General features: G+C 38.2%; 1 protein-coding gene across 1 annotated transcript; it reads right to left on the reverse strand.

Moving 5' to 3' along the window:
• Positions 1 to 406: 406 nt before the first annotated feature.
• Positions 407 to 18327, reverse strand: LOC140830558 (DDT domain-containing protein PTM-like). The gene is given in 10 exon segments (XM_073193928.1): positions 407 to 1140; positions 1368 to 1964; positions 2731 to 2759; positions 3093 to 3553; positions 3899 to 3940; positions 3942 to 4024; positions 4103 to 4391; positions 5098 to 6250; positions 15798 to 16412; positions 16493 to 18327. Coding segments are annotated over 10 exon segments (5436 nt in total). The 5' UTR covers positions 18067 to 18327; the 3' UTR covers positions 407 to 547.
• Positions 18328 to 19410: the final 1083 nt, after the last annotated feature.

Here is a 19410-nt window from a genome sequence, read left to right on the forward strand (position 1 = left end):
AAATACTACGCCGACTGCAAACAGTAGAATGAATCTGACTCTCTTCAAAAATCAACTGTCAATTAATCACTAAATTCAAAGCTAACCAAAGATAAATATTAAGTTAGCTTGAGTACTAATCAATAAGTTAACAGAGTAGATCGAGATGCATTTTTCTAACCAAACAGCAAACCGATTTAAAACAGTGCCTCTAGACTGCTACCTTTTTATATCAATTGAAATAATGGAACAATTAAGACATCCAGGCAATCAGGCAAAAAAATCAAAATAGATTGACAATGAGATAAAACACAGTACAATAAATTTAACGAAAACGAGCCCCTTTTACCTCACAAAAAGCAAAGCCCGAAACAATCATAACAAACAATCAGACGCATCTTCGATAAATAAAAAAACAAGCCAGAAGTTGGTTCTTCATTCTCGGTAAACAGATGTAAATTATCTCAATGAACTTCTGAATTTCAGCTAGTATTTCAAGTTTCACATAATGTTTGAACTATGGTATTACGACATTGTCTAGAAAAGAGAAAAGTATCAGCTGCTTAACTTATCTACGTTTTCCTCTCCCAACATACACTATATCACCTGACTGCTTTTGGGACAACTCATGTGAATTAGATAGAGGTTCACTTGCCACAGATTCTAGTTTATTGTTTGTCAAACTATTCTCCACAGGGTTATTTGTTAATGGTGAAAATTCAGCTTCTTTATCCACCAGGTCGGAAACGGAAATTGCAGACTCAGCTTCAACAGCATTGAACACCTCTTGCTTTCTTTCTTCAACAGAACCATTGCTCTGTAATATCTTCTCATCGTCTTTCTTTTTCTGGTCTGACTCAGGCATCAATCCAGGTGACTGCTGCTCAAGGACGAGATTCAATGACGCATTGTTCACTCCATCATCAGACCTAAATTTTAAATCTTCGGGTCTGTTGTATGAGAGAGGCAAATCCTTATAATCTTCCTCTGCACACCCCATCTCGGCATTATTTTCGTGCATCAGTTCAGTATTGTAGATTCCAGGTAGAAAATTATAGGGGCAGACAGGAGGTGTCCTATTAAGACACTTGTGACACTTAAAGCCGATGAGATTCAAAATTTTATCAGCAGTGAGATCCAATGCATCTCCATGAAACCAAACTGCGGAAATCAGCAAAAGAAAAATCAGCTTGGGAGGATATAAAACTTAAATGAAAGAGGATTATACTCCATTGACCGAAAATATAACTAGTTTTAGCCGCTTTGACAATATTGGAAACTTGAACAGAGCAATTGTCTAAAACACAAATCATTTGTGAATAGATTAAAGTTGGGTGCAGGTAAGTAAACAAATGGGTTTTTCAGGCCAATAGTTAAATGATCATTACCTCCACAAATTTCGCATGCCACATAAGCCAGGTTTGGCGTATATTCCAATTCACAGCAAAGACTGCATTTTGGTTTATCATTGTTGGAAGCCACCTCCCCAGCAAGCACGAGAAGCATTTTATTCCGGAACTGTGTCAATCTTTCATCATCTGGTTTTCTTGACAATAGCAGACCATTCGACCAGTAACTGCTGTTAACAGGTGTCCTCTTCTTCCGCCCACAACCATTATTCAGCTTCTTCAAATTGTCCTTCTGGGATTTAGCTTTCTTTTTTTTCTTCTTGCCTTTTTTCACCTTAGTCTTCTGTGATGACAGCTTTGACATACGTTCAGCATTCCTAGCAGAACGTCGCAAAGTTATGACCAATGGAGCCCTTTTTGACTTAACTTGTGGTTTTCCTTTCACCCGCCTTTTCCTTTTCCCCGATTGCACCAGCTTCAGTTGTTTGGAAGCACTGGTAGGTTTTGACAACCCAGATTTTCCCTCAGTAGCACCACTTTTCACAAACTCCCCATCCGGGCATTTATGACAAGTATATGTAGGATCATCAATGATATAACCAAAAGATTTTCGAACATGCCTTTTATGAAAAAAGCCTGAAAATTTATTCAACTATCAAATGAGCATAGGGGAAAAAAAGGAACAGCCTAACGAATCAAACATGCAACATTATCTACCAGCTAAAGTCAAAACTAGTTCAAGAGAATAAAACATCAATATACAAGCATTTCTCCTTGAAAACAGCCTAGCCACCTCCAACATCCAGAGTAGCCACCTCTGTCAACTACACGCATCAAATATTTCCATTTCCTGGCCACCACGGTCACTGTGACTAATGCTACGTAAAGGAATGATGGGGCAGGAAGTTTAAATAAAAAGTCGACAGTACAGCCATTTTCAGTTCAAGATCATTGAATTAATAGGACCCTTGATATCAAAAAATCTAATTATAACTACAGCATTAAATTCTCAGACTTCATCTCTCTGGTCTTTATTCCAATAACCGCTTCAAATGTCAGAACTGATATCTAACAAGCACCAAGATAGTTCTAATTGTTATTATATATGATCGGCAACACCTTTGGATCAGATCCCTCGGCTCTTCCAAACAGACTTCAACATGCATGGGCACTAATTTTCATATACTTCTGCTGTTTTGCATCTATCACACAGATTATGTTAGGATACTTCAGCAATGCTTTAAAGTGTGCCTGTGGCCACTGGCGATACAAACGTTTCTACTATTGGCTTCCAAAATTACAAGACTAACAAATTAAACAAGGCAAATGCAACAGTCATTTAGCAGTCACAAACAAATGCATAGGTCGTCAAGAAGAAACAAAAATAGATGAGAGCATTTACCTTTGCAATACTGGCAGCTTACTACTTCCCTGCACACAAAGAGGAATAATATGGTTATGTCAATGCAGAATTAAAAGTGATATTTACAAGCAAAACAAATCTCATAGGAAAAGATATAATGGACACGAAAGGCAAAGCTAGTCTACAAGGAAAGAATCTCGTTTAATTATGTTTGCTAAGATCTTTCAATTGCATGAAGGTACTACAAATAGTGTCTCTCAATATGAAATATCAAAGTCAATAATCTGGCCATAAATTCAAAAGACAGTTGCATGTTTTGCTCTCAGATCTCCTTACAACAGTAATGACAAGATTGCATGTTCTCATTCAGACTATGAATATATAATAAAAGTCACACAAACCTGATAAGGACATCTTTGTTACAGTGCTGACACTGATAATTGTCCAATCTCTCTGCTCTAGAGAAAAGGTATGCAAATCCCCTTTCCTCCAATGGCTTCCTCATTATTCTACTGCTCTCACGAAGTTTTGCAGAACTCATCTTATTGGATTTACGGGAAATTCGCTTCTCCTCAAAATTTTTCAAAAGGTATAATGGTATGTGTGATGCTTCCAACCAATATTTCTTCCTTTCACTTGATGAATCTTCAATCATGGTTCCATGTCTCACAACAATGTCAGGGATAAATCTTCTTTTGCCAAAATCTAAAAGATACCTGACAACTGTTCCCTCAAAGCATTTCCTGCGAATAATAACCTTTTTAAATGATCTGGCAGATTTTTTGGATTCCTTGTCCATTTTTGAGAGAAGGTTATTTTGGCCAATATCATCCCATCTGATGTTTGCATCAAGTTCTCTAACCTGAAAATGATATTCATGAACATTTCCTTTCATTATATGAAAATAAATTTGCCAAAGATACTTTCCACTCCCATCTCCCCTTTCCTTCTTCTATACGTAATAGCTGATCATAGTACACTTTCCCTAGATCATAGTACACTTTCCGTATGCCGACCACAAGCTAAAAACTATGACTATCACAAGTGTGATCTTTAACGCAAAGCAGCTTAGCGAGGAAACAATTAATCTCAAGGAAAACCTGTTTCTAGAGGAACCTTAGCAATCAATATGTAGTGAGCCTTCGGATGGATGAAAAGGTATGTAACAAGCCTATTCAAATTGGAAAACAGAGAATGAGAGATTTACCTGAAGAGCAAGTTGCTCCACACTTCTTGATGTCTCAACAGCAGGCTCGCCAGGCATCACATTTAGTCCTCTTGGCATATTCTCCAACTTCAGGATATAGAATGCCTGTTATCTTCTTGCATCCACCTGAAACATTTAATTTTAAAGTGCAGTAAGACAACTAAAATTTGGAAGGTTTGCCCGTTTTGTCACGAATGTTTGTACCTTGTCGAGAGGCTTTAGAAACGAGAGAGTGAGGCAAAACCTTCCAATTGAAAAGCCCACGTGAACCCCTTCCACCCCTCCACCATAATAAGGTTAGCCCAGCCATGGCATTCGAAGATGGGGTAATCTGTGGCTCAGAACCCTTGGCTCTTTTTCTTCTGATTCCATGTTTTGAAGAAACTCTGGATGAGCTCATCACAATATGGGATGCAGAACCCATTGTTGCAACAGTATCAACATTTTGTCGCCATCCCGCAGAGAGTGCTAAATGATTCAAATTTGCCTCTACCTGATAGCAAAAGTCAGATAATTTGATAACTAGAACAACACAAATTAGAAAAAATAAAAGACAGAAGTTTCAATGCAAAGACATGAAGCCCTGGAGACTTTTATTCATCGCGACATCTAAAATCATTTTCCTTCTATTATACGAAGAGAGAGAAAGAAATGGAGAGGAGAGAGGAAATTCTAGTCAGTGGACCCATGTGTGTTTTGTTTTCAAAAATAGTCTTCCACTACGTATTGAAATACAACAGCGAGGGCTATTTTTAAAAGAAAACACATAGTGGGGTCTTTTAAAAAATTGCCCCTTATAGAGAGTCAGAGACCAATAGAATATTTTCAAAAAAAATTAGATTTCTACTTGTAGGATGCAACTGAATTCCACTATAAACAGGAGATTTGATGATTTATTGTCAAAGATTCATACTACTCATGACATAAATATTTTCCAGTTCTGGTGAACCAACTCCATAAGCTACTATAATAAACAAATTTGTTAAATATCTGTCAGGATTGTTCTCTGTGATACATATGACCTGACATAGTAATCCAGATCCATGGGTTATTCATTCAGACATGGTGATCAATGAATTGCATCACGTTGCTAAAACATTTACAAAATTTTTATGCTTTTTGCAGATGTTTTTTGCAGGGCGTGTCAAATGTATCAGGATACAGTATGTATGTACATTTAAGGGAAGAAATATGTGTACCTTGAGCAACAAATTTTTCAGTAAAGTAATGTTGGTCACCCCAAGAACACATTCGCGCCATAGCACGGAATAATGTGGATTTAACCACGGGCCCAACAGCAGACCATGCAAATGATCTTCCATGCATATGATATGGCACATGATATCGACAAGATGGTTTTTCCTATCATTTCCTGACTGAATACCGAATGCCTCACTTTTAAAACTTTCTACAGCTGGAAAACTGTCATTCATAATGAATAAGCAATCCATTTCTTCTTCAGGAACTTTGCAATAGAAGCACCACCCGCATTTTTCTTTCATAGAGCTCACAACAGAATTATGAATATTTGACCAATAAAATTCAGCAGATCTATTTGAAACAATCTTCAGTTGCCCTGCTATAATTCCTTCCGCTGATTTCGGGGCGCTAGTCGCATCTGATGATTTACATATCAACTCTTCGAATACAGATGATGCTGTTCGAGCAAATTCATAACAGTTGACATATTTTCTCCACGGGCGCACTTGGGAAATTATTTCTCTTTTATTTATGGATGGTTGTGCATTGCCATATTTCGAAGAATTTGGATTCTTCCTTTGTCTAGTTACCAAGGTAGGAGATATTGTAAAATGATCTCCAGCATTTGCCAGATTCCCTGGAATCTGAGACTCCGGCGATATCTCGGTGCAGATACGTGAACAATCCAACCCACCTTTTGTCACATCAATTATGAATGATTGAGAGACTTCAGCTGATCCTTCAGAACTTTCCAATCTATTTTCCACATTCACAGTATGGTTCTCAGTCCCCTGAACCACATTATCGCGCTCTGCAATTTCAAGATCTATATCACTGAAATAGGTAGTTACAATAGACTTTTCATCAGACTTTTTCTCAGCATCAACTTTGTACTTGTTTTGTGTTTCTAAGGTTGTTGGATGTATATCAAGCAGTTGTCTTTTGTTAGGAAAATCTGACTTTATAGTGTAGGACCGAATGTCCAAATTATTTCTGGTCCCATCAACTTCACGAACTATATTCCATTGCTTACAGATAGAATTAATAATTGTGTCATAGAGAAAAGGTGGTGACTCTAGTGCTTCAATAAAGGGCAGCAAGTCATCTCTATCGTAAAAACAAAATGAATATTGATCATTGCATGACTCTAGCCTGCAAGAAAAGATGTAGAAGTAAAAAAACATTCAAATGCAAAAGTACAATAAATATACTGTAGTTATAATTAGGATTACAATATAATCATAATCTTGGAAATATGTAATAAATTGCCCCGCAAGGAAATAAATATTACAAAAGCATGTCATACTTCCTGGAAACGTATTAACTAATAAAAATGAAACTATAACAATTAAATACAAATAAGATAATATGTACGTGTTGTTTATGTTCCAACAAGTTATAAAGCATTCCAAAAGTTCTATCAAACGTTCACAAAAAGTTCGAAGAAAATAAGGACAAAAAACAAGAGAATCGAGTTAAATCTTCCAACATACTTTATCAGAATCAGTAAAATAGGCTTGGCTTAAAATCATAGTAACCTCATAATGCATATGCCTACACTCAACTGAATGTGAGGCTCAACTCTTCTTCCTAGGAGCGAGCTAAGGCATGATCATTACTGGAAAAGTGGATGCCTCTTCTCACAGCTAATGCACAGCTCAAAAGGTCAAGTCACACTTTAAGTGCACATAAAACCTAGGGACTGTGAATCTAAGATGAAATGTAACATTGTCGTTCATTAACTAAAGAGATGCTAATGTAATGTTTGTTGGAGTGCAACAATTACCCTTTTAGGAGCGGTCGACATGTTGCGTTTGAACTGTTATATAGTTTCAAATATTGATTTACACAGTTACCACTCGCTATAATATTTTAGTAAAGTGAAAAAATTGATCTTATAATTCATATCCCAAGTCAGGTTTCGATTATTGCGAGAGGAGATTATTAAGGTGCAATAAAATGTTCTACTAGGAAAGTGATCAACACGTAATACTTAGGTGGTTGATGATTAAAAATATCTGTAGTTGCAAACCATTATCCTTAGTTATACTTTTGGTAAAATGGCAAACGTTTGATCCTATATTGTTGTTCAATAATTTTTCTATTACATTTATGACCATCGATGACAATTTATACATAATCTAAATTATGGGGAATTAGGGTCTTAGATTATTATGATCACAAACTAGGATGTAATTTCTTATTTCTAAAGGCGCCTCGTGATGGACCTGCTCCTCCGGACATTTCGTTTCCACTCTATGGCCACACTTGATCATCCGGACTAGTTTCCAATCTATGGCCACACTTTGTGCCACTGCCTATCGCTATTAACCATGCTCCAACTACAATTGTAAACATCTTTTTGTTTAGCATCATTCATAGATTTTAATATTAACTTCAAGATAGGGACTAACTTTACTATTTAAAAATTTAAAATCGAACAAATCAAATGGTCGCATTATGGTGAAGAAAAAAAAGCCAACCTTAAATGAAGTTAAGTGACGACAATGTTGACTTAAAAAGGCGTGTACATAATAATCTGAAAAATTAAAAAAATCTATTCAAATCGAGAAGAATATTAAATTGGCGATACATGAGTTTTGGCTAGGTTTTCAACTGCACTTAGATTTGCAGTTTGATACTCCTAATTTCCTATTCAAACCAAAATCAAAATCTGCTTAAATTATGGGTTATTCCTGGTCTTCTACGGTTTGGTTTCTATTTTATAAAATATGGTTTGATTTATAAAAATATATGAACCAAACCAAGGTTTCTTTTGAAACTAAAACTCATTCCAAACTGATATACACCCCTGATTTTTTATGACTATAAAACTACTTTAGCTGAACCACCAAAAAATTACATAGGGAACGACAATTTTGTTGAAATATACTACCACTATTTAACAAACAAACTGGGAAATCAAAATCTTGACATTTCAAAAAATCGAAGATATTATAAACGGGAATGTTTTTGATTCAGCGTTAAAAAAAACCTCTCGATCTTTAAAGCACACCAATATTTGTGCTTCATTATTAAGACGTAAACTTCATTTAAGTGTTAAGCCTTTGCTTAGTCCCAAAGGTAGAGTCTCACTGCACCTCGAGTCTGTACGCACACCTTACGTGCTTTCAGTGATTATGAGATATTTGACAAAGTATTTGTCTGTGTTTGGTCTTCTTTTACGTTTCTCGATACATGGATTTTGGGGATTGTACCGAAGAAGGTGATGTCCGTGTTTCCTTATACATGGATTTTGGGGATTGTACCGAAGAAGGTGATGTACGTGTTTCCTTAAAAAGAGATTTTTTATTACAGATATCATATTGTTCAGTAATGTTTTTGGTTAGCGACGACACTACAAGATACATATTTTTTCTAATGGTGTGTTGATTGGATAAACTAACAAAGTATAGTATATTGGGTTACAAAATTAAAAGCCACAAGGAAACGATGGAAAGACAAATTTAAAGTGATTGCTTATATTAGAATATGTAAAAATAGAATGTAAATGAGGCTGCTTTAGGAAAGAAAATAAATTTAGGTAGTGATGTTTGATTTCATTTCTGAAGATGAAAAATGTTTATGAGAAATAGGACCAAACAAAGCTTTTAATATCTTCTAGAAGCAAAACCTAGTTATCTGCATCTCACGTCTCGTGGGTAGCCAGTACATTAGAAACATCCAAACAGTCAGCATAACTAGCCTTGTCTCATTTTTGCTCCACAACGATCAAGATGATGAGAGAAATCAAACCAATCTTACAGAATTTCTGAGAATTCCATGTGCAAATGATTAATGTTTTGTGGATAGTCAGGACTTTGGAAAACATCCAAAACGACGGTTATGCTGTCGGTTTGGTTACACCACTTCACCATGTATAACAACTCTATTCAGGAAAATATAAACTAGTGCAAGTTTGTTGAAATAAAAAAGGTAAGCAACTTAAGAAAAACTGCAACTTGTGCTTGAGGTGCTTGAGGTGTGAATTGATGTACCAAATATGTCTGCTACATGTCCTCGGAAAGCGGAAAAATAAAGTTACAGTTCAAGGTATAGGGTCCTAAACCACTATGGTTCATTGCCTTTTGTAGGTTTTAATACGTGAGATTTGGGAAAGGGAATCTCTTATTTCCACTAAATAATAAATGAAGTACAAAGCTGAATAAATAGGCTACTGAAACCCTAAGGCTAACAAACTAATCTACCCAAATATTTAAAATACAAGGATGAGATAAAAGATATAACCATCAAACAAATCAACCGATATGATTCTACCAACTAATAAAAGATCCTAATCTAATCTGATCTTAATCTTCAACACTCCCCCTCAAGTTGGGTGGTAAATGTTGATCATACCCAACTTGGATACCAAGTTTTCAAAGATTGGTCGGTACAAGGCCTTAGTTAGGATGTCTGCAACTTGTGTGTGGCTGGGGACGTAACAGATTTTCAGTGTCCCTTTCTCGAGCTTTTCACTTATGAAATGACGATCGATTTCAACATGTTTAGTTCGATCATGGTGGACTGGATTCTTGGCAATACTTATTGCTGCTTGATTGTCACACTTTAGTTCGATCACTTGATGTCCTCCTACTTTCAGTTCTGCTAATAACCGTTGTAGCCATATTCCTTCACACGTACCATTGGCCAAGGACCGAAATTCGGCTTCTGCACTGCTCCTTGCTACCACAGATTGTTTCTTGCTCCGCCATGTTACAAGGTTTCCCCATATGAATGAGCAATACCCAGATGTGGATCGTCTGTCAGTGGAAGATCCTGCCCAATCAGCGTCACTGTATATCTGTATATCTCTTAGAGCTGTCTTCTGAAAACATAGTCCTTTCCAGGTGATCCTTTGAGGTACTTTAATATACGAAAAACAGCATCCATGTGTTCTTCAGTCGGATTGTTCATGAATTGGCTAACAACACTTACAACAAATCCAATGTCAGGCCTTGTGTGTGATAGGTATATCAGTTTACCTACTAATCTTTGGTATCGTCCTTTGTCGATCATTGGACTTTCTTCATTCTTTCCAAGTTTTATATTTGGATCCATAGGAGTATCAACAGGCTTGCATCCCAACATCCCAGTTTCTTTCAGTAAATCAAGGACATACTTTCTTTGAGAAATAAAAATCCCATGTTTTGATCTGGCCACTTCCATCCCCAAAGTATTTCAACTGCCCTAGATCCTTCATCTCGAATTCTTTTGAGAGTAGTTGCTTGACTTGAGTGATGTCTTCTTCATGGTTCCCAGTAATTATAATATCGTCAACATATACGATGATAACAGAGATCCTGTCTGGGTTGGAATGCTTGACAAACATAGTGTGGTCTGATTGGCACTGTATGTATCCACTTTCTTTCAATATTTTCGTGAATTTGTGGAACCAGGTTCTCGGAGACTGCTTTAAACCATAAAGAGATTTCTTTAACCGATAGACTTGATTAGCCGTTGTCTTATCTTCGAATCCAGGTGGGATACACATATATATCTCCTCTTCCAAATCCCCATTTAAGAAGGCATTTTTGACATCAAGTTGATATAGGGGCCAGTCTAGATTTGCAGCAATAGATAGAAGAACACGAACCGTATTTAACATGGCGACATGAGCAAATGTCTCCTGATAATCAATCCCATATGTCTGAGTAAACCCTTTGGCTACTAGTCTAGCTTTGTATCGTTCAACACTCCCATCAGCCTTATGTTTGATTGTGAAAATCCACTTGCAACCTACAGTCCGTTTTCCAGGAGGGAGATCTGTGATCTGCCAAGTGTTATTTTTCTCAAGAGCATGTATTTCGTCAAAAACTGCTGCCCTCCATTGTGGATGTTCCGGGGCTTCAGTGATGTTTGATGGGACCTGTACTTGGTCTAAATTCACAATAAAAGCTCGATATGCAGGAGACAATAGATCAAGAGAGACAAAATTGCTGATAGGATATTGAGTGCATGATCTGATTCCTTTTCTTAATGCAATAGGTCTATCATCGATATCATGGGAGTTGATAATTGACGTACCTTGATTGTTTTCCAGAGGATCTGGGATCGAGGGAGTGCTCTTGGTTTGCTGATTGTGTGGTTGGTCTTGAGGAGAATTCCTACGAGTGTACACATGATCAAATGGAAGGATTTGGGAATGATTTGGTGGTTGGGAATGATTTGGTGGGATAACGTCTACACCATCAGTATGTATGGGATCCAGATACTGAAGGTCATAAAGGTCATGGCCGTGAATTCCTTGCTCCCCCTGAGCTGAGGAAGATGGAAAAAACGGATCAGACTCATGGAAGGTTACATCCATGGTGTTGTAGAATTTTCTTGTGGTCGGAGAATAACATTTGTACCCCTTTTGATTGGAAGAGTATCCTAAGAAGATGCATTTTAATGAGCGTGGGTCAAGCTTGCTTCTATGTTGGGAATGTATATGCACAAATAAGACACACCCAAAGACACGTAATGGGAGATTGTGAATTAGGTGTGAGTTAGGATAGCTGCTGAGAAGAGATTGAATGGGAGTTTGGAACTTAAGGACTCTAGAAGGCATTCGATTTATGAGATATGTGGCTGTGAGGACAGCATCACCCCAGAAGTGATGGGGAACATTATGCGTGAATAGTAAAGAACGAGCTACCTCAAGGAGGTGTCGGTTTTTTCTTTCAGCGACACCATTTTGTTGAGGTGTGTCAACGCAGGAGCTTTGATGAATAATTCCCTGAGTGGTTAGGTAGTCTCCAAGAACAGTGTTAAAGAAATCTCGAGCCCGATCAGTTCGTAAAATTTGGATATTGGTGGAGAATTGTGTCTGTATCATGGTGGAGAATGTTTTGAAAATTGTAGACGTCTCACTTTTGTCTTTCGTGAGAAAAACCCAAGACAGACGAGTATGATCGTCAACAAACAGTAGAAACCACCGAGTACCCGTAATGTTTTTTATACGAGAAGGACCCCAAATATCGCTATGTATTAGGGAAAAGGGTTTTGATGGTGTGTATGTATGTGGTGTGAACGATGTGCGAGTGTGTTTTGAAAACTGACAAACATCACAATAAGGCAAATGAGAAGTTTTGTTGTTTACTAATGATGGAAATAGTTTCTTGAGATACAAAAAATTTGGATGACCTAGACGATAGTGCCATAACAAAAATTCGTTATTCCTAATGGATTGGACTGCGGAAGTATGGTGGTCAGGGGCATTGGAAGATGACTCTACGGGCGGCTTCATCGTGAATAGGTAGAGACCAGCACAACACTTAGCATTGCCAATCGTCCTCCCCGATTCCAGGTCCTGAAAAACACATGAGTCAGTCGAAAAAATGGTTGAGCAATGTAAGTTCTTGTTGAAAGCACTAACACACAGCAAATTACAATGAAGTGCAGGAACGAACAAGACATTATGTAAGCATAATTCTGGGGATAACCAAATTGAACCCGAACCCAGAACTTTTGTACAAGAACCACCTGCCACTTGAACTGATTTAGAGACTCGTGAGGGGCTGTATGAGGTGAACATCTGTAATTGGCTGCACATATGGTCTGAAGCACCAGAATCTACTATCCAGTAGCTAGATAAATTAGTCTGGGAAATAAGGGTGAGGGGAATATCACCTGGGATTGATGTACTACCCGTTCCGATGACTGAGGATGGCATCACATGCTGGGAGAATAATTTCTGTAGCGCCTCCAACTGTTCCTTGGTGAAAGGCGCTGCTATGGGAGGAGTCGGTTCAGAAACCACGCTGTGAGCGCGGCGATCTCTGGCTGGCTTCCAATTAGGTGGTTTCCCATGTATCTTCCATAGTTGTCAAGGCGCTAGGCGACGGCAAGGCGACGAGCCACTGCCTAGCGCCCGAACGCCTAGGCGACAAAAGGCGATCGCCTAGCCACGAGGCGATAATATAGAGAGGATGAGAAGCCATACTAGGCTATTTTTTTAAAATAAATGCAAAACAAAAGCCTAAAAGAGAAGAATGAAGAATCTGCCCTGAAAACAGAAGCCTGCGGCTGTGGCAGAGAAGAACAGGTCCAGGAGCTTTAATCTTCAATAGGCAGGGGAGAATGGTGTGCGCAGAAATGGCAGAGGAGAATGGTGTGCGGCAGAAGCTTCAATCGGCAGGGAGAAATGAGAATACGTATCGACATGCAAAGCAAAACTAGGCTTTTTTTAAAAATAAATTACTTGTGGGCTGAAATTAGTTATGGGCTTATTTAGTTGGGCTTTGGGTCATTAAAAAATAAAGGAGAAACCTGCCTATGCGATGCGATCATGGTTCTGAAAAAAAGGCGCAACGCCTGGAACGCCTATCGCCCGGAGAAAGGCGGCTTCGAGGCGCTAAAGGCGCTCGCCCACCCATGCACCGTCGCCTGGTTGCCCATAAGGCGCTGAAGCTTCGCCTAGCGCCTGAGGCGCGCCTTTGACAATTATGGTATCTTCCAGCAACTCTCGATATTGTGAGTTGGTTTCTTGCAATATTCACACCAAGGACGTCCTGGAATCATTTTTCCTTTTGTGTTGCTTGAAGGTTGCCCTTGATGAAGTCCTTGGGGGGCTGTAACATCACTAGTTGGAAAGCTATTTTGGCGTTGAACGACCAGTGCAGAGTCATCAGATGACTGAGGAGATGAGCCCAGCATCACCTTGCGTCGGCTTTCCTCCTGGCGAACCACTGAGAAAGCAGCACGGAGGTTCGGCAGAGGATTTGTGCTAAGGATTCTGCCCCGGACGTCATCGAAGTTGTTGTTGAGACCCATGAGGAACTTGAAGACTCGTTTGTTTTCAATAAATGATCTGAACACCTTTTCGTCTTTGGAGCATTTCCAATCGTGTGTCTCTGTCAAGTCAATGGTTTGCCAATTGCGGGTAAGAGAAGAGAAATACTCAGTCACTGTAGAGTCTTCTTGTCGTAGATCATGAACCGCCGATTCGATTGCAAAGAGTTCAGCCGTATTGTCGCGGCGGGAGAAGGATTCACGGGCAGCCTCCCAAATCTCCGAGGCAGAGGGATAAAGGAGAAAATTCTCCCCGATCTCAGGGATCATGGAATTGATTAACCATGCCATCACTTGGTTGTTTTCAGCCTTCCATGTTTTGTAGTTTGGATCGGTGGTTTCGGGCTGTGATGAGGAACCCGTGAGAAGCTCTTCTTTCCCTCGGCCGCATATGTACATGAATACAGATTGTGACCAAGGTAAGAAATTCTTGCCATTAAGTTTATGGCAAGTGATTGAAAGGGGTGATGCGTCGCTTGTGATTTGAGGAGCGGGTGAAGAGGTTGTGATTTGAGAGGTGGAGGCCATCCCGTATTTTGTCATGGATCGGCTGCCAGAAGCTCTGATACCATGTAGGTTTTAATACGTGAGATTTGGGAGAGGGAATCTCTTATTTCCACTAAATAATAAATGAAGTACAAAGCTGAATAAATAGGCTACTGAAACCCTAAGGCTAACAAACTAATCTACCCAAATATTTAAAATACAAGGATGAGATAAAAGATAAAACCATTAAACAAATCAACCGATATGATTCTACCAACTAATAAAAGATCCTAATCTGATCTGATCTGAATCTTCAACACCTTCAATTTGAGAGGACCAGTAGGCACTTAACAACAAGGACTAATCATCACCTTCAAAGAACAGGTAACCAGAACAAGCACAAAGGAGGGACTGACAAAAATTAAGCCGAAATGAGATGAACTTGGTCAAATAATTAAGTCGTATTGCAAAGATATAACATGTCTGCCTGCAATGCATTGTTGACTTCAGGATTGACAAATTCAAAATACACTGGATCTACTACCTAAAAAAGGAATTTTCAACCCAATAAATGGACATGGTTCACAAAAAGGCACAAAGGACAAATGTTGTCCCTCCCAGAACAAGCACGAAGGAGGAACTGACAAAAATTAAGCAGAAATGAGATGAACTTTATCAAATAATTAAGTCATATTGCAAAGATATAACATGTCTCCCTGCAATGCATTGGTGACTTCAGGATTGAGAAATTCAAACTACACTGGATCTACTAGCTGCAAAAGGAATTTTCAACCCAATAAATGACATGGTTCACAAAAAGGCAGAAAGGAGAAATGTTGTCCCTCCATTTAATCTTTCCTTGAACAACCTACCCAGGAACCTCCCGCCATGAAATAACCAAATCACAGGAAAAATCAAATCACTCATACTTGCTCAGGCTACAACAACTCTATAAATCAAAAGGTTTAAAAAGATAGTTTATTGGCTCTAAATTAAAAAAATATATCATGTGCAGCAAGGATCAATGTATTTTTCACCAAACCTGCTCATATCATTATCATTATTATTCAGGCCTGAGTCCCTAATAAGGAGTTGGGAAAATGGGATCTTCTACCAAGTGTGTAGTAGAAATACATAAACAAAGAATATAAACGGCTAACAAATAGTATTAAGAGTACTCATGCCATCCATACTATTGTCCAGAATCAACACCCCATCGTCAATTGTGCTTAGTTAGGATAAGATTTACCTTCTGCATGTTGTGTTTCTTTTCCAATGCATGCACTTTTCGCAGCAAGAAAATTATTAACTAAGATATTTACATGCCTTAGGCATAAAACTTAGTCAGACTACTTTTACTGTTTATATTATCGATCATGTATTCACCCAAAAAATGTTAAAATACTCTTCTTAGTGGACTTTGTTTAGAGGAACTTACACCAAAAGGTAACCACAGCTGCTATAATATTGTCGTCCATAAGGATCCATTCCCAACAATTCTGCTCCTCGAATTGACTTCTCCACTTTCATCCAAGGCTTATCTTTGTCAATCGCACATTCAGGGCAATACCAATCGCCCTCGGGCAAGAGGCTGCTAACAACACCTACACATCTTGGATGAAATGCTGCAGGGCATCCATCACAGCATATTAAGTTCCCATCCATCTTACAAAGGTAGCATTCATCACTGTTCCAGTCAGCAGGCTCATTAGCGTCATCTTCTGTTATGCAAGAAGTGCTAGCAACATCCATCGTAGACTTTCTTTTTCTTGAACTCTCTGATTTAGTATTCCGGTCAAAATCCATGTGCTGCTCTGTCACCAAAGTCCTTCTGTTTATCTCTGATCTAAAGGCCTCCACTTCAATTACATCATCACAAAGATTCCGCATCATCTCAACCTTTGCTGACACAGGAAGTTTGTAGTAATCCCTCTGACAAAGCTTCAAATTACAAAGATCTAGACCAGGTATATAACCAGGACTGTGCAATAACAGATACTCAACCAGAAATATGGGCCACGTAATCAAGTCGAGAAAATCCCAATTAAGAGACCTACACATACAATTAAATAGCTTAAATAACAGTCAGCCGGGAAAATTGTTCATTTTTTCAAGTTCGAGTAAATTCAGTACCTGAGACATTTGGATGCAGACACGGAACCTTCATCAGAAAGAGCCTCCAAATGCTTCCGTAATGTTTTCAAAAGGGAAACATGAATAGAATCAAACAACGACGTTGAATCATTAGATTTAATTGATGCCACAAAATCATCCAGTTCAAAGGGGCTTAGAAACAACAAAGTACTAAAAGATCTCAAAAATGCGTAAACAGACAGAAAATCAAATACAGAAACTCCACTGAGATCCAGGTTGCAAGAAGGCACGGGCAACTCCACCTTAGGTGGCAGAATGTGACCCCTGCAACTTTCAGGACCTGACACCGTGATTTTTTCTTCAAACACAAAGCTAGCGGCTGGAGATGATAACTGAAAATTGTTTCCATCCAACCCTAACGTATTAAAAACATGATCTTGATCAAAAAGTGCATCCCTTTTAGCTCTACGACTACTCCTCCTCAAACCCATCTCTGATGTAGGCAAGGTTATATTATTATCTGATAACTCTTTTCTTTTCCTACCTCTTCTCCCTCTTGAAGATATAACTGAATTTCCATTATCACAGTCAATTGAATGACAACCATTTAACGGAGTTTGTTCTCTATTTTCCAGCTCTAAGTTTAAAATTCCAGTTTCACCATCCACTTCTACGATTTCAGGTGTCGCCACTTCGATTTTATTGTTTGAAGCATCCTTTCTCTTCCTGCCCCTTTTCTTCCTTTGTGAACTTCCGGCTGCTGCATTTACATTATCAACCCCATTAGCCTTCAACAAGTTCTCTTCTTCTTGTTCCTTGCATAAATCAACATTCCCCATGTCCCCATCCCCATTATCCGAAACTCCCATATTGGCATTTTCCACCAACTCTTTCCTCATCTGTGCATCTCTTTCAGTACACAACATTTCACGTGCTCTAGTATTCCCCACATAATCATCCAAATTACTACCATCATCCTCCACCAATTGCAAATTCAAGTCAAATAATTCACCCTCTCTTTCAGTAGACAAATTCTCAAAATCAGCATTTACATCTAAATTTAAATCGATAAGTCCTATATTTGCCCCTGAAGTCTCCTTGATAAACTCTTCATTAATATCTATCCCAACATCCAACTCCGTATCCAACCCTGCATTCAAATCCAAGCCATGCAGCTTAGCCCCCTCGCCAACCTCATTACGCCCATGATCGTCGTTGTTTAAACAACTGAGTCCGCCACCATTAAGATCCAACCCTTCATTTAAATTCAAGATCAAGTTACTGGAACCGCCACATATACTTCCCAAATCACCACAAACATCACCATTAATTACTGAATTATCATCACTTTTACCTGTGTCAGTGATCCGGCGCTTCTTTGGCTTGCGCCCACGCTTTCTGGCGGAGGACTCCAGCTGCTGAGGTGAAGGCTGCAGCAACGGCTCCAGTGGCACCAAAAGCGGAGCAACCTCCGAAAACTCCAATTCCTCGGAATCTCCATCTTCGTATACGATCCTGAAAAAACCGGTGTTGGGTTGGTATGATTGAACCACCCCGAAAAATTTACCGTGCCCTTCAAACTCCTTCTTCACCCTTCTTCCCACAAACTCCATTCCCCAATTACATAAATAAACCTCAAAAATCACTAGTGAAAAAAAAAGAAATGAAAATCAATTGAGCAAAAGAATTCCAATGAATAAACCCCAGCAAAATTGATCTGCAAAAGCCCTCTGAATAGAGAGAGAAAATGGTCTCTCTCTCTCTCTCTCTCTAGAACAGGGGGAAAAAAAGAGGTTGGGTGTGCTGATGGGATGACAGTGGGGACGGGGCACGCAGTATATGAGTTTACCGGCGTTCGAGAGTACAAGTTTGTATGGGAAAGGTACTACGGATAATTGCAGGCATCTTTCGAAAAGGCGTTGAAAGTGACTGTATTATTCAAATCTCTCTTTATTTCGTTTGGTGCTTTTTGGTGATTTTCTTTATTTTTTGGATACTTTTCCTCAATAAGAAGGATTTCATTTTGAATTCTACCTGGACCTATAATTGTTATATTTTTAAATTTTATTATTTTGTTAAAAAAATTATCGAAATATGTATCGATTCGATTTTTGGGTTAAACCAATAATATCTTCGTAATTTGGTTCATTATATTTACAAAGAGCAGATCTCTTGTGAGACGGTCTCACGAATCTTTATCTGTGAGACGAGTCAACACTACCGATATTCACAATAAAAGTAATACTCTTAGCATAAAAAACAATTTTTTTTCATGAATGACCCAAATAAGATATATGTCTCACAAAATATGACCCGTGAAACCGTCTCACACAAGTTTTTGTCATTTATAAACCTCTAAAAATCTGATTAATCATATTACAATAACATGATTCTAGTAATAAAAAAACACAAAATTTTGGGCAAAAGAAATGAATGTGATTTTTTTATTAAATGGGATTTTCCTTTATATAAAAATTAAATATAGATTTTTTTTTATCATATTACAATAACATGATTATAGTAATAAAAAAACACAATATTTTGGGCAAAAGAAATGAATGTGAATTTTTTATTAAATGGGATTTTGCTTTATATAAAAATTAGATATAGATTTTTTTTAAAAAAAATTAAAATTTTCACATCATCACTCACCACCTCTGGCTTGTCTTTTTGAATAATATTTACCATATGGTGGAAAAAGCAATCGGTCATGACGGATAGTTGGACATGTGTATTGTGGGGGGCTTGCATAGATTTGAATTTTTGTTGCAAATAAGTGACACTTGAGAAGCATGCATGCAGCTATGATGTTATCTTAGGTAGCTTTTCGTTTGGTGTTTTCTTCTCTCTTTTTTTTTTTGGGGGTTTTTTTCTTTTTTTATTTTTCTTCACTAAGAATGATTTCGTTTTTTAATCTTTATGAGAATGGTTAGATTTTTTATCATCAAAATATGTAT

This window comes from Primulina eburnea, chromosome 1, assembly GCF_022965805.1.
Source record: "Primulina eburnea isolate SZY01 chromosome 1, ASM2296580v1, whole genome shotgun sequence".
NCBI classification, from domain to species: domain Eukaryota; kingdom Viridiplantae; phylum Streptophyta; class Magnoliopsida; order Lamiales; family Gesneriaceae; genus Primulina; species Primulina eburnea.